Consider the following 16,210-nt stretch of genomic DNA (forward strand, 5'->3'; position numbering starts at 1 on the left):
TTTAAGCAAACTTCATGGACAAATGTGCATAATTCATGGTATGAATGTGTAATTCCCACTGCCATTCCTTGCAAAATTTGTGCATATCTTTGACAATTAATAACAAGTTTTTCCATAAATATCAAATAAGAAGATAAAAATATCTGTAAATTGAAATAACTTTAAAGTAAAATGTAATCCAAACTTGTGTCTGAAAAAGACCTCTAAAAATCAGTACAGCAGTATGGGCTTTATCAATGTAACCCTGCATGAAAACTATCTTCATTAGGAATAAGGCGCACTTTAGCGTGGCGCAGATGTCTACAAATGTTTCTTGCCTGCCACCGAAAAGTGTGTATTTTCGCACGTGTCACAAACAGTTCTCACGAACCTCTGATTTTCGTGCAAAGCCTTCAGTGAGTGGACAGCGAACCGATCTGTTCCGAAAAATAATATTTTCCAGGGAGGTTTGCAGGATCCATGTGAAAGTGACAAGGCCCTAAAGAAATTCCTCATATCAGTCTGCATTCAGCCCGCCATGATTTCCTAACAATCGGAAATCATTGCTCATGTCGAACTTTGGCGATTTTTGAGCCGACAAGTTATTGACAGGTCTCGAGTGTTTTTACCCATCAGGCCTTACTGGCGAGAATACAAAGATGCTGTTTTGCTTTGAGGTGGTGAACGGTATTTCTTCGTAAATTATGTTATTTATCTCCTGATCTCACCTCCTCTTGAAATATTACTAGAGGACACTTTAAGAGTATCCAAAGTATTTGAAATTTAATCGTAAAACTTGTGACATGCATGTCGTTGAGCACGGGAAGTAATTGTTTCCCGGCAGTGTTTTGCTTTTTATGTGACAAAGGTTAAAGCGTATGGCGACTGGGCTGAGCCTGAATTTGGAACCAGGTAAGATCATGCAGAGGACATCATTTATTTATTCGTAGTTCTTGCTTCTCTTTGGCTTGTAAGATTTGTGTTTAAAAACAACCCGGTATAATCTTTGAGAGCGGCGTGCTATTTGCAAAATATATCTGTTTGAGTAGGTCGCTCCTTATTGCTCAAGTTATGTCTATCTTCCCTGAATATTGACTTGGCTAAAAATATTTTTTCATTTTCAAGCGAAAGGGACAAACTCATATAAAGTAACGCTGGCGAACTCATCAGTTAAGCCGAAGACCAAACCAGCACCTTTGGAGGTAAACTGAAACACTTTAGCGGAAAATTAGACGTTTTACGCTCAGCTCTTACGATATAAGCTTGTGGGTGCTCTTGTCGTAATTCCGGGAATGGCATCTGAGACTAAAACGAAATTTTACAAAAATTCATTGGTAGCAATAGCTATCGCTAAGACCTATTTAAAATGCTGGTTGCCAGTGATGAACACTGCTTTGTCTAAAGCGTTTAACTTCAAATGTACAGCGCTTTATTCCAATTTCAACTGAGTTTGTAGCAATCTTTATAAAGTGCTCGTTCAATCCTTCAATCCCTTTTTTTAAAAGATAATTTGTCATCATTTTTTCAATTTTTTGAAGAATTTTCAACAGCCTTTTAAGTGACTAAAGAAAAATTTTTTCCAATTTAATTTGATTCCACTCTAAAATTTTCAGCTCAATGGGTTGTTCCTATTCCTTTCCACTTACCCTACCCCCTTAGGGGTAAGAGATTAATGAAGCCTGTCAACAAGGATGTTACATTAGGAAATTTAGGCTGACATAGAAATATTTCACCTGCTTGGCCAGCAGTCAGCTGACCAAACATAGTTTTTTTCCAACTAGTTCAAAGTCTCAATGCCTTTGAATTTCATTTGAAAGTACATCATGCAGTAACAGAAAGAAGTTGAAAATTTCACCTAACCATTAGAGCAACAGCACAGTTTATTTCAAGGGAAGTAGTGTTTTCAGAGTGATTGTTGGGTCTCTGTGTCTCACTGAGAACTCTTCAGTCTACCATGTCATTTGTCCAGCAATATAACCATGTGATCTGCCAACATCCCAATGGTTTATTACAGAAAGTGGGGTCTGTTGTTAAAAGTGCTTTGACATTCAGCATATTATTACTCTGACTTAATTTTATTGAGTTTGTTATCATTATTGTTGGTATAATTTTATCATCATTTGTTTTTATTATTTACTTAGTGTTCACACCAAAAGGTGATAGCTAAAATCATTACCCCTTCGAACATCAACCTTTAGTTTGTACTAAAAGAGTAAATAGTGTTAAAGGTGGGCTCTGATTGGTTACTCAAACTCTAATTCATCCTCTACTATTCACCTCCAAGCTACTTACATGGGATTTTCACCCAAAAAATTTGTAACCATTGTAGGTATGAATGAGTTGAAATCATATTTTTGTGCTATATTATCTCATTAAAACTTGTGTCAGTGGATAGAGATGTGTATTAACCTTACTGCTTTGTGGCTCAGTAAATATCCATCACAAGCCACCTCCATTTTGGTGAATGGTTGTTTAATAGCATGAAGAATGCTACTTAGCTCATTAGCCCTCATGCAAGAAGTTAACAATGATTGCAACATACTTGGAGTATCATACCAGCTTTTGGCTCAGTGTAAATATAATTTCAATATCTAGACAACATCTATCTTTAAGCTAGATAAATGGATATCTCAGTTTTGTAACATTTTTTCTTGGCCTCATTCCTAACAAACTGGCATGGAAATGTTTGAGGTATTAATTTGAATTTATACCAAAAGGATAGTGAAAAACATGATTTAAACAGTTCCTAATAAAAATGTCTTTTAAAGATGGAGCTGATTAATGCATTTTTGTATCCGTGCCTTGACATTTTCAGATGTCTCGAACACAGTCCTTCACATCGACTGACAAAGAAAAGAATCCTCCCACCCCACGTTCCAAGATTGGACATCGCAGGGTAGATGAAACAGGAGAAACCACATACAAAAAGGTAAGTGAGAAAACATTAATTCTTGGGTCTGAAAGCTTTTAATCAAGGACATGAAAAATTAATCTTAGTTAAGGTTTCAATAATAAGTGCAGAAAAAGTGGTATACATGCTGATGCATTTGTACTTTCTTGCATGAATTATATGTACCACTTCAAAAAATATTAAGTCATTACAATTTATTTGATGATCTCTCTGAAATAGGAATTATTGTTCAAGATAAATGAAACTTGTCTTAAAAATTTTACTAACCCATGTTTTTGAACTACGTATTAGACTCCCTCATCAGCGCTTATGGCAGCCATTCAACTTGGGATTGGATTCACTGTGAGTTCCTTGTCAAACATTCTTGTGTATAACAGCTGTCAATGACACACCTTCTGTGTTTTAAGATTCTGAACAGTGTATATGTCTTTCAGGTTGGAAGACTATCAGCTAAACCAGAGCGAGATGTGTTGATGCAAGATTTTGCAGAAGTAGAAACTGTTATATTTCCAAGGTAGATTCCCCTGATTGATAGACATAGGAAACTTATACTAGAACTAAATTTATGCATTGGGACTTTCTAAAGGGATTTTGATGGCACATAGCAGTCATTTCATAAATGTGTGTAGGGTTTTGGCCTAGTGTTTAGTAACATGTTAGTTTATCAGGTTTGTTTACCTAAGCACTACTGGGAATTTACTCTATGAAGTAATGGTTGTTTTTTTTTTTTTTTTACAGTGAAGGATCAAGAGAGACCCCATCCCATCGGTTTAGTGATTTTAAATTCAAATCATACTCTCCAGTTGCTTTTAGGTATGTTTATGCTCTTTGCACTCATTTGATATAAAAGGTCTCAGGTTATTGTTTTGAGATGTTACTAATGTACAGTGTATGAAAATTCAAATAAAACTATTTTGGTGATAAAGCTTTGAAAAGAATAATTGTACTGAGACTACTATAGATTCAAAAAAATATTCCCAGATTGCTTAAATATTGCATTCTTTCATATTTATTCCATAGATATTTTCGGGATTTGTTTTTGATGAACCCTGCTGAATTTATGGTAAGAGGAAGAGCTTTTTTGGCTCCTTCAAATGATTCTAATTTTTCTTAGAAAAGTAACATCACATATACTTATATAAGGAAATTATGTTGTATATAACTACTGATTCTTAAATATTGAGACTACTGAGCTTCTGCATAGATACACTGTACTTGAGCATAGCCCCAAAAAGTCCTTTTTTTAAAGTTTCATTTAACCATTATCTGTACATTTTTCTCAATACTCTTTTCTTTGATTTGAATACGGTGAACAACACAACCTCAAAAAGCCAAGGTTGGCTAAGTTTGTTAAGCATCCTACACAAGGAAAAGTTAAAGAAACTTATAAATCCTACGGTATCCAGTCACCTCGCCACCAAGCAGACTCGCCACCAGCGAACTCGCCACCAAGGAACGATCTCGCCACCAACGTACTCGCCACCAAGCGAAGTCTTCTCGCCACCAACCACCAATAAAGAGATTAGTCGAGGACAGTAGGATGTTCGGCTGATAAGTCTGTACTCGAACTTTATAAACGTATGTTGTCGAAAGCACGTTCGAAACCGATAAGTTTGTTCGCTTGTCTGTACTCAAACTTTATAAACGTATGTTGTCTAAAGCACGTTCGAAACCGATAAGTTTGTTCGCTTGTCTGTACTCAAACTTTATAAACGTATGTTGTCGAAAGCACGTTCGAAACCGATAAGTTTGTTCGCTTGTCTGTACTCAAACTTTATAAACGTATGTTGTCGATAAGTTTGTTCGCTTGTCTGTACTCAAACTTTATAAACGTATGTTGTCTAAAGCACGTTCGAAACCGATAAGTTTGTTCGCTTGTCTGTACTCAAACTTTATAAACGTATGTTGTCGAAAGCACGTTCGAAACCGATAAGTTTGTTCGCTTGTCTGTACTCAAACTTTATAAACGTATGTTGTCGATAAGTTTGTTCGCTTGTCTGTACTCAAACTTTATAAACGTTTGTTGTCGAAAGCATGTTTGAAACCGATAAGTTTGTTTGCTTGTCTGTACTCAAACTTTATAAACGTATGTTGTCGAAAGCATGTTCGAAACTGATAAGTTTGTTTGCTTGTCTGTACTCAAACTTTATAAACGTATGTTGTCGAAAGCACGTTCGAAACCGATAAGTTTGTTCGCTTGTCTGTACTCAAACTTTATAAAGGTTGGTGGCAAAAGCACGTTTGAAACCGATAAGTTTGTTCGCTTGTCTGTACTCAAACTTTATAAAGGTTGGTGGCGAGAAGACTTCGCTTGGTGGCGAGTACGTTGGTGGCGAGATCGTTCCTTGGTGGCGAGTTCGCTGGTGGCGAGTCTGCTTGGTGGCGAGGTGACCGGTAACCAATCCTACAACCTGATCTTAACAAGTGGAGTTAGAATTTTAATAATATACCTCCTACAGTTCAGATGATCGTAACATTTTTTTTTCTAGTAAGGCAGTCTTAGTCATTAAAATCAGAGATCACCTTCTAAAGAAGAATTTAGACAGGGCACTGCATAATACAACATAAGACAATGTGACATCCTGTAAATCCTTTAAATTAGCATTTCCCTTGACTAAGTACCACTGGCCAAAATTCCAAGTATTTTTTCCCTTCCTTCCCCCCACTTTGTTTCAACAGATCAGTGACAATGTTCACCAAAATTGTTACATACATAGCTGCAGTATACAATTGTTTCACTGATACTGTAGTTTTATTGTTATTTTTATCATTGTTATTATTATTATTACTATTATCATCATTAGTGAACTCCTTAGCCTTAGAAAATAATGAACTGTTCGATACCAACATACCAACTGATCCCTAAGTAAAATCTGTAGAACTGGCCTTGTATTTATATGCACAATTTTTTTGTTGTTGTTTGCATGTAGATGTTATTTAATTATCAAAACAATCATTACTGGTCAAAATTTGAGAAAAATAAAATCAGGACCTCCTTTTGACTTGGCCTTTTTCAAATATATTAAATTAAAACTTTTTTCTTTAACTTGACTTACCTTTGCAACCAGAATTGGTACAGCCTGAAACATTACACTAATTATGGTTTAATATGTTATTTTCATTCCCCGTGATCTGTTATTGTATATTTTTGAATATCCAAGTAATTTATGTTTTTTATTAAAAAGAAAAATAAAAAAATTATTTTTTTACTTAAGATCTTGTCTAGAAAGCAAAGTTTTTTTTTAAAAAATCTGACTGATTGACATGATGAGTCTTTACAGTGTTGTTGTCACACAATAAATCTCATTCGCATCTGAAGCTTCTATAGTCACTGGTGATGTTTGCCTTGCTTTATTCACCATGAGATCCATAGAAACTTTGTAGGAAGAAAACAAAATTGTTTTTCTACTGAATATCTTTTACTTTTCTATATGTCTCTCTTCTGATAAGCTGTATTGGATTGAAGACCAACTCGCCGATGTCTGTACTTGATTTTATACGTCGGCGAGTTGGCATTGGCAAGTTGAACCATCAACAACTTGACGGCAATTCTTCCAGCTTGTTTCTTGCAGTACTTCTAACCACAACCCTTTAACTCCCTGAAGTTATCAATATGAAAACTTCTCCCTATAATATCCTTACATTATCCAGCAAACAGGTAATGAGAATATTCAAAGTTATCAGGTGGAAGTTGTTATCTTGATCTTACACAAAATTCTCATAACTAATTCACAAGGATATGTGTAGCAGCTCAAGGGGAGAATTAGCAATCAGATCTTGGGAGTTGAAGGGTCAAATTTATATGTACTGTGTAACCTTTTTCCACCCATGGCAATATTGCTAATAACTTTCTGCACTTGTATTTTCTCAATCATATAGAAAAGACAGTTTTTAGCTGCATTGTCTTATTTTGCATTGGGATTGGCATTTATTCTCCTTTGTGAGTTTGTAAAAGTTCAACTGTTGAGCAAGAAATCCCTCTAATGGCTATTGTAACTGAAAATCTGTGTTGACTCCTGAATTTTTCTCCTCTCTAGATGGCACTATGTAATGAACCGTTGGTGGAGCTTACTAATTCAGGAGCTAGTGGTTCCCTGTTTTATGTTACAAATGATGACGAATTTATTGTGAAAACTGTTCAACACAAGGAGGCAGAATTTCTTCAGAAATTGTTGCCTGGATATTATTTAGTGAGTGGTTCCTACAGCATGTAGGAAACCAATGCATGAACACTTGCTAACACATTTAGATAGAGTAATATTTATTAATTATATCCTACTTAAACTGCAAAACTGAACTAAGTAACACAACAATAAAAAAGAGTTCAAGTCTTCAGCAAAATCAATACATTAGTCACTGTTGACCCTTGCTGCATCCCAAAGGCTTCAATGAATTGCTGAGTGGGAGAAAGTCTTGTTATATAGGATTCACATTCACAAATTTTATAATCATTTTGTTTGAGTCCTCAAAACAGTTTTGGGCTTTGTTTTAAAATTGGACTGCACACAGATAAGCTTTAAAGCACCTCAAATTTTGGGAAAAAGTCTTCAGGAAGAAATTGAAAGAAATCACAAGTGGAGTCTTAAGAAAGTTGCTTTACTTTGTTGCTTCATGAAAGGTGTAATTGCATTCATAACAACAAGGATCACACCTTTTTAAGTGGTTTCCTTTGTGAAAAAATAAAAAAGGTTGACAAACACCAATCACATAAATTAGTATTATGTCTTCATGTGATGTTTGCTAAATACATGCTTTGTTGGAGAGGTGCAATGGTGATTCTTAACTGAAATCACATGGAAAGAGTAATGCTGTTGATTATAATTATCTACACATTTTGGTTAGGAAATATTCTGTGTGATGTTCATTATATCAGAATCAAAGAAGCACTAGTGCTTGTATGGCTACAGGCACTTTAGACTCAAGTAATTCCCACCAGTGACCAGGGAAGAGAGGGTGGGGGCACATAAAACTTTTCCACACTTAGATGTTATAACTTTGTGTGCATGAATGATGTCACTCATATTGATATCATTGTTTCACTGTTGCATTGTCTTTTGTATGCATCCTAATACTCAGTAAGTGAAATTCATTGGTTGACTAATTTTTTTATGTTCCTCATAGAATTTAAATCAGAACAAAAGAACATTGTTGCCAAAGTTTTTTGGCTTATACTGTTATCAGGTAACATAAAAGCTTTGTTCAGAACTTTTGTTTCAATTTCACAAATGATTTGACTGTTACTAACTGTTACTGTTGTTTTCATTGTAGTGTGGGGGAAAGAATATCAGATTAGTAATAATGAACAACCTCCTACCTCGAGGATACAAAATACATTTTAAATATGACCTTAAGGTAAATATATAAACTGGACATGTTGATTCCCTCTGCAATAGCACTGGTTTGTAACTCAAGTTGACATCTTAAGCAAAAGTGACCACCAGTTATACTTCGTATACATAGTCAGTAACAAACATTTCTTTGCCATAAACTTTAACTGGTACCTACATGTATCAATAGAAAGCCCTTGTATTTATTCCATAGTGGTGTATGTACAATTTTCAAGACATGCCATCCATCCTTTCAACTAATTCACATATACATTGTTTTAATAGGGCTCAACATACAAAAGAAAAGCATCAAAGGCAGAAAGAGCCAAAGAAACACCTACACTTAAAGACTTGGATTTTTTGAATGATCACCCAGAGGTAACTGCTCTTTTTGACAAAACTCACTTTCAGTCCACTGATTATTCTTATTGATATTATTATTATTATTATTATTATTATTATTACTATTAAATTATTATTATCATTATCACTGTTATAGCTATCCTCCTTTTTATTCATAATGTTATTATTGTTTTATTATTAGTGGTATTATTATTATTATTATTATGATCATCATAATCATCACAACCGTTAATGGACTAAATGCATGAATTCCTTAATTGTGCATAATAAAGATTGTTATTTGACCTTCCTCAAACTTATTGCTTTGTTTCTAGGGCCTTTTTCTTGAACCAGAAACTTACAATGCAGTAATGAGGACAATCCAACGAGATTGTAGAGTAAGTTATCAATTCCTTTTAATTAGTTCCTTTGCCACTTTTTCCCTAATTATATCATCGTAATCACAAATTCAGCTCATTTTTTTTCACAAATGTGATGTAGTAGTTGAGTATATATGCTACCTTATAGCGTTGTAATGTACTTGTGCGCATCTTCATACTGGTATTTAATGGTCTATAGCATACATTGAGATTGACAGACAGGTCAGAACAACTGATAATTTTATTCAATTATTAAAAGCCAATGGAGTACCAGTGTTCATGCTTTGACTGCTGACCAATCGATGTTATTTATTGTTTTGTGCAGGTATTACAAAGCTTCAAAATCATGGATTACAGTCTCCTTCTTGCCATTCATAAAGTAGAAGAGACTAGTACGAATGTTGTAGCGAGATATAAAAGATCGAACAGTGAACCTGCGACTGATAAACCAACAACCAGAGTAGAGACTCCATCAGGTCATCTATCTTCCCCCACTGATGATACAACCCTCATGACATCTGGCAATGGACAGTGGGAAACAAGAGCTCGTAGTCCTGGTAAATATTCCATGTACTGTCGATGCATGGTGTGTTTTCATCAGTCTCTCTCTAGACTGTACACTAAATTAGTTAATCAGTATGTACATGTATTATTTAGACGATAATTTGGACTTGTCGTTAATGTCAAACATTTATTAGATGTACTTGTAACAGTTCATTATCACTTAGATGTACACCGTAAAATCATCTTAATTCAGGTACTGTGCTCGTAGTAAAGCACTGAAAATATTTGTTTTTGGAAAAAAAGAAGTGATAAAAATGAAGCTTGCTTCTCTTTTCAGAGAGCAGCAGCACATCTCTGTCACGTACTCGAAGTTTAAAAGGAAGAGAAGGCTTCAGTTCAGCTTGGGAAGCAATCACTGTAGGAAATGAAACAGAAGAGAGACCGTGAGTACTTAGAATCGTCCACCCTCTTAACACCGGATACAGATTATGACAACTGCAGTACTATTCCAGATGGGACTTGAGTGACGAAGGTAACTCACTTTTAATTCTATTGTGCTTGTGTTTCAGGGTTGGTGGTATTCCAGCTCGTAACGCCAAGGGAGAACGTTTGGTTCTATTTCTTGGAATCATAGATATCCTACAAAGTTACAGGTAAGTTACTAAAAGACCCCACTTTTCAGGTTATACCTGCTGCTTTTAAAATTTTACGGTACGAAATTAAATCTATGCTCTTCTTTGCCAACAGAATAGTAAAGAAACTAGAACACGGTTGGAAGGCTCTTCTTCATGATGGGGTAAGTTTTCCTGGCTTTTGTCAAACAGGTTTTGTCAATTGTAAATGGTAATAAATCATAGTAGCTGAGCGTATTTTTGTCTTTGCAGGACACAGTGTCAGTCCACAGACCATCATTTTACTGCACAAGATTCCAAGAATTTATGTCCAACTTCGTGTTCAAGAAATCAGCAGGTACAGTGTACACCTAAGTGTGGTAGGACGTGTGCTTTTTTAGAGAATGTATCCTTGCACAGCCTGCAGGTTAAGTCCTCGGCAGTAATTCTCGAAATTTTGCCTACTCTGGCTTTTACAGACGATCCCACAGCATCTTAAATGTGCTGTCTGTTAATATTTCTTGTGTTTTAACGTGAATCATCTTATTAACTTGCAGCTAAAGCGTCTCCACGGAAGCGTACCGCGGGAGGGTCCATCCATCGTGTTCGTTCCGTGTCAGAGAACGATCGAACCAACCGAGAAAGAACGTTGACTAATGATAGTAGCACATCCGATAAGGGAAGATCAAGATCATTTACAGAAGCTGATAAACCTGTTGAGAAAACAAGTCTGAAAAAAACACCTAGTAGCGGAAATGGCGGCCAAACGGCCGACGAAAGTGCTACAGATAAAAAAGTAATCGTTGTTGGTAAGTTTTGGAAACACTCAAGTTTCTTATATTCAGAGATAAGCTATCATTGCGTAAGCTATGATTATTAATCGGAGGGTATAGAGAGAGTTTAAAAAACAGACAATGTTTCAAAGGGAACTTCTTCATCGAGGTATCTGTACTCTCTTACTCAGAAAACCACGAAAAAACCGAATATTCGGGAAACATTTTTTTTTGTTTCGTCAATTATGCCGGAGACGAGGACACACGAGCAAAACACGATCTTATAACCGTTGACTCTTCCATTTTAATTCTGTTTAGTGTGCAGGTATGTGTGTGTGTGTGTGTGTCAAAGGAGGAGGGGTAGAATAAGCCTGCTGTATATGAAGGCTAAGGATCGTTGTTGTGCTAAACCGAAAGGGAATATTTTTACCTGCAATGCTAACATGTCTTCCTTTTAACAACAAAAATTTCATGATAAGCTTCTGAACTGAATTGGCTCTATTTGTTAGATCCTAAAGACGTCTTTCTAGAAGCAGAGGGACCGACTCACTCGGCTCAGGCCTCGACGGCCAGTCAAGAGACTGTAAGTAACCAACACAGTCCACACACCAGTGATACCGCTGAACAGCCAACATCGACAGCACCTAGTGAAAAACATGAAACAGCGAGTGATACCAAAGTGGAAGAAAATCGAGTCGAAGATAATTCAAAAATTTTACTTACCGAAAACAATGTGGACGACACAATAAATGAAACGTAGGCAAATCTCTCATTGAAATAAATGAAATATAATGATAGATTTCCGGGAGAAAAACTTTCTTACTTGACTTTTCTATTAATGAATTTGATGAATTGTGCTTAAACGTTGTATCAATTTGCAAATATTATTACGATGTATTTTTGGAACGCCAAATCCGCGGAATGTATTTTAGCAGAAAGTTAGAGCTAAATAATATGACGATATGCAATGTAACAAAACAAAAAAATAAACAGTTACTATGCAGGAACTGTTGCTAAAAGAAAGACAACACCTGAAGAATGGTTAGACTTCAGCTAATTAAGCTGGGTAGGTTTAGGAATTGTCGTTAACATTGAGGTTTTGTGAAAGATGATGTTAAAGTTATTTCACTGAACGTTTGGGGTGTTGTGGGTCATCGTTCGTTCTTCGTCACGGCTGATAGAAGCTGTAGACTTTCGATAGATATCTTGATGTTACAGTTGATGAAGAAATTACTAGGAAAAAGAGAGAGGCAACAGGGTGCTGAAAGAAATGTCGGCGATAAAAAATAGAGGAATAGAACCGTAGAAAAAAAAAACAGCTAGGGAAAAAACCTTGGCATTGATTGTTATTTTAAGAGCGTATAATTAACAGACTTCCTCTGGTACCCCGTTGGGTAATAGATTGACATACTGCCAATTGTTAAAGCCATCCAAACTGTCTTCTAAATAGCATGAAAATAAGATTAATCAGTTTAGCCTTTAAATTTTTGAGAGTAACTGACGCTAAAGATCTAAAACTTTTAAATCGTCGAGTTTGGCGCAAACATGAACTTAAAAATCAGAATTCTTTGCGGAATACGAAGATATTATTTGAGATTTAGATCATTTGAGTAGAACCGATTGGTGTCTGTTGTAAGCTGGCTGGTCCGTTGGTATCGGTATAATCCAGCAAGCCACTAGTTTTGTCTAAAACAAAGCTGTAAGTCTCCTTTGAATCTTTTCGTAGCTTAAACTTCTTATCAATAGTTGTAAAGTTCTATGAACCTGAAACTTCTAACTGCACGAACACAATGCTTTATGGCTCGTGTACATTGTCTTTTTAACAACTTCCCGGCTCTGATGTAACCGTTTTATTTGCTCTTTAATACCCTTTTAACGTTTTGTTTAATATTTAAAATATCTAACACTCCCTAAATCTTCTATATCACTAAACTTGTTTGTAGAAGCTTAGAGATATTGGTCCATAACTCCTGAGAGACGAATCCTTTCGGTTTGTCCGCGAGTCTCTCGGATACGAATCGGGTCCTCTTGTCTCCCATATAGGTCGACTAATCTAACGACTTTTGACGATTTTAATGTTTCTCTCTGTTGTAGTCTTTTTGCTGTTTTGTTTTATTTTTTGGTTTTTTAACCCTTTAACTCCCAAATCAAATTTGTCATTCTCCTTACTGTCAATCATACAATTTTTATAATATTAGTTCGGAGAATTTAGGATTGGATCAACTAATTATCCCCAAATTGATATTTTCTTTATTCTCATTACTTATCTAGTTGATCTTGTATTGATATTGTAAGGAGAAATTCTGTTCTGGTCTCTCATGGGAGTTAAAGGGTCAAAGGGGAACAAGGAATTGTTTTCCTTGGAAAAATAATTGGGTTTTCTTTTTCAAGGAAGTCCTCTCGGTCTCAGCTACATTCAATTTTCGCAAATTTACGGGAAGGAGTCTGGAAAGGGGAAAGAATTAGAAAAATCACCTCTCAACTCTGTGTGTTGTGGAATAAAAAAGCATTAGAATATAATTGGCATTGGAATAATGTGAAATTGTCATTCTAGTATCTTGTGTGTCTTCAATCTTACAATGAGTTCCTCATGCCACCTCATTCAAACATGTTCAGCGTCATTGCGTAGATAATTAAATGGCGCTCTTTATCCGGCATACGAAACTGAGGCATCTGTCAAATTGAGGTAGATGTCGGGTTAGTCGTTGCAACCCTACGCTCTCAAACCGAGAAGATGATGGGCAGCCCCTAAAGGAAGCATTCGTATCAACCCAACCAAAGCTGCCTTTTTGACTGATATTTTCCAACTTAGGCAATATTGATTAACTTGCCAATTTACAGAAAGCAAATTTTTAGGGTTAGTATTATTTGGCGACAGACTCAACCTACACCAACTGACCCATGAACAATTCTTTAAAGTGCAGGCCAACAAAGTAACGTGGCGGTTGGAATGTGCTCGGAATGTTAATATTTGTTTATTTGTTTGTGCATGTTTTAACCAGTTTTACGTATACTTTGTTTAGAAAGCGATGAACCACTAATTACTTAACTGCCAAAGGTTTGTTTAGTAATGAACCCATTTTTTGTTATGTTGTTTGTTTATTTTTGCTGATTCTTTTCTTTCTTTATTATTCATGCTATTTTTTGTTTTCTTAGGGTTAAGCACTTATTTTGTTTTGCTTAGCAGCTTTCTATTCCGTTTAGTTTAGTTTATTTTGTGCTCCCTTGAGAAAAAATTATGTTTTATCGATCCCATTCCCCAACTCAGTACTAGAACACTAGAAATTACCTCCCTACAAATAGTTCTTTGTAAGCTAAGTAGGGTTGAGAAGTTCAAAATGACTCTATGTAGGGCTATGATACCGATCCCTCGTGTTCAGTGTGTGTGGTTGGCCGATTTTGTTCAGTTTTAGAACCCAGTTAGGCCACTGCTTAAATGGTGAATGGCTGTTATTTCCAGGGAAGCGCTGCAGCTCACAGCTGTCTTCGCCGGCAAGTCAGCTTCCAACTACCTGAAGAAGGAGACGTTATAGAAGAGAAATGACTTGGGCTCTCATAATCAGAGCACGGACCATCTTGGCGGCGCTCCACTAGAACCGACCGGGTTGTGACACGTGATTAAGACTTCTTCGATTACTTAAGACTTTTCGTTGTTTCACAAGAACCTCATTTTCTAAACTGACCAAATTAAAACTTAAGTCTTTGTATATGCTTAACAAAAGATGCAGTGTTCTTAAACCAAACTTAGGCAACATATGTAGTTATGATTTCTTCAGTAACATGACACATTTCTTACATGGTGTACGGTGGCTTGAACCTATTTAATGTTAATTTGATTGATTTCCGGTTGTATTCAGGGGATTTTATGCTCTAGGTACAGTTGATCAAAAAAGTTGAATGTGTCAGAAAGTGGTCAAAACTGGCACGGATTACTGATGCTTCAAGCTGTACTTTATTAAATAGTTAAAATATGGAGCAGTATTGACGTTTGCCTATTGGCCTTGGTTGCTAATCTGTAACGTTACGGCGATGGGTGTGTATTAGCGGGTTGAAGTCGGATTAAGAAAAAAAGGAATGGAGCAGTATTAACGTTTGTTTTAAATTGTACCAAACTCAGAGAGTTTGCAGGTTAAATTTCTCTTTGCCGTAAAGTTTGTTCTATTCTAATTCCAAATGAGATGCACTAGATCAACGATTTAGTTCCCATTATTAAAGATAACGTCTAAAAATAGCAGATTGTAAGGATTCATATTAATTTGGTCCAAAGTAAGTCATGGAATAAACTCGCAGAAGCTTGTATCTCTCCGTTTGAGGATACAGTAGATTATTATTATCACTATTATTATTATTGTTATTGTTATCGTTATTATTTTTACTAACCTTACGGTAAGAAGCCCTCTCATTAGCTAGCTACCACATGTAACAGTATGTTCACTTTGGCCGGATACAGAACTAAATTTTCATTGATTGTTTTGAAGTCTAGTAGAGCTTGGGAAGTAGGGACCAGGTCAGAATTAATTAACATTCCTCTAGACTTACAGAATATTTTTTATACTTTTAACACTGAAGTGGTGAAGTAGACGTCGTGAATTTGTAAAATTTTACGATTGTATTCCCATGGCAGAAATATATGAGAATAAAGATAAATTACTGATATTAAAATGATTTCCATGGCCTTCAATTAATGTTCAACATAGTTTTAGTCGTAATAATCATCTCGATACGATAAATAATGGTAATTGAACTGAGTGGAGTGCAATTTGGGCTGAAATCATACGTGTGATTTCAAAATCGAACGAGCGCACAGCGTGAGTTCGATTTGAAATCACAAGTAAGATTTCAGACCAAAATTGTACGACACGAGGTTCAATTACCAGTTTATTACATCCATTTTGAAATCGCCCAAATACAGGACTCGGTCAGTTCAAATATGTTATTGATGCAGAACTGAACTAGTTTGAAATTAAATTCATCCATTTCTTTAGGGGGGAAAATCAAGAGTTTTGGAAACAAAGGTTGCAAAATTTGTCACATGTTACTCTTTGTCTTTCATTTTCCTGCAATTACATTGGTTACTTTAAAGAATCCTTGAAATCTGATGGGTTGTTTTGTTTTCAGTGTAGCCTCCTCATTGGCTGGAAAAATGATGCGATTTAAAGCAAAAAATGGTGCGATTCGTGAATAAATCGCACCAATGAGAGCCAATCAGATTACAGGGACCACCAGTGATTTCAAATTGGGTGTAATAAATGGTGATATCGCTTCGGCTATACATTCACCGCCGTGCGACACTACGAAATCGACGCATTTCGCCATCACGTTAACGGCCAATACACTGACGTACAGTTTACCAGAGAGGGATTCACTTGAGGGTTTCCATGGA

The 16,210-nt window shown here is 35.9% G+C and overlaps 2 protein-coding genes across 6 annotated transcripts in view; one reads left to right on the top strand and one right to left on the bottom strand.

Annotated features, from left to right (window-relative positions):
- LOC131798428 (methionyl-tRNA formyltransferase, mitochondrial) overlaps positions 1 to 547 on the bottom strand; it is a 10,690-nt gene extending 10,143 nt beyond the window's left edge. Inside the window, exon 1 of one of the 2 annotated variants that reach the window (XM_066167861.1) lies at positions 371 to 547. In XM_066167861.1, the coding sequence (XP_066023958.1) occupies positions 371 to 507 (137 nt within the window). In that variant the 5' untranslated portion in view covers positions 508 to 547. The remainder of the gene's footprint in view (positions 1 to 370) is intronic. The other variant, XM_059116072.2, reaches the window with a different exon arrangement.
- An 86-nt stretch (positions 548 to 633) lies between these two features.
- Positions 634 to 15,483, top strand: LOC131798381 (phosphatidylinositol 4-phosphate 5-kinase type-1 alpha). 4 transcript variants are annotated; one of them, XM_059116012.2, is made up of 21 exons: positions 634 to 891; positions 1,105 to 1,181; positions 2,795 to 2,908; positions 3,182 to 3,232; positions 3,325 to 3,404; positions 3,629 to 3,703; positions 3,911 to 3,953; positions 6,928 to 7,080; positions 8,012 to 8,071; positions 8,159 to 8,242; positions 8,503 to 8,595; positions 8,895 to 8,957; positions 9,265 to 9,496; positions 9,781 to 9,886; positions 10,013 to 10,096; positions 10,191 to 10,239; positions 10,328 to 10,412; positions 10,612 to 10,863; positions 11,337 to 11,583; positions 13,851 to 13,885; positions 14,288 to 15,483. In XM_059116012.2, the coding sequence occupies exons 1-20, from the start codon at positions 858 to 860 to the stop codon at positions 13,858 to 13,860; spliced, it is 1,992 nt and encodes a 663-aa protein (XP_058971995.1). In that variant the 5' UTR covers positions 634 to 857; the 3' UTR covers positions 13,861 to 13,885; positions 14,288 to 15,483. The 4 variants fall into 4 exon arrangements, with proteins under 4 accessions (XP_058971995.1, XP_058971998.1, XP_058971997.1 ...); XM_059116015.2 differs by having other exon boundaries at positions 11,337 to 11,410; XM_059116014.2 differs by lacking the exon at positions 13,851 to 13,885 and having other exon boundaries at positions 11,337 to 11,410.
- The last annotated feature ends 727 nt before the right edge of the window (positions 15,484 to 16,210 follow it).

This window comes from Pocillopora verrucosa, chromosome 1, assembly GCF_036669915.1.
Source record: "Pocillopora verrucosa isolate sample1 chromosome 1, ASM3666991v2, whole genome shotgun sequence".
In the NCBI taxonomy this organism is placed as follows: domain Eukaryota; kingdom Metazoa; phylum Cnidaria; class Anthozoa; order Scleractinia; family Pocilloporidae; genus Pocillopora; species Pocillopora verrucosa.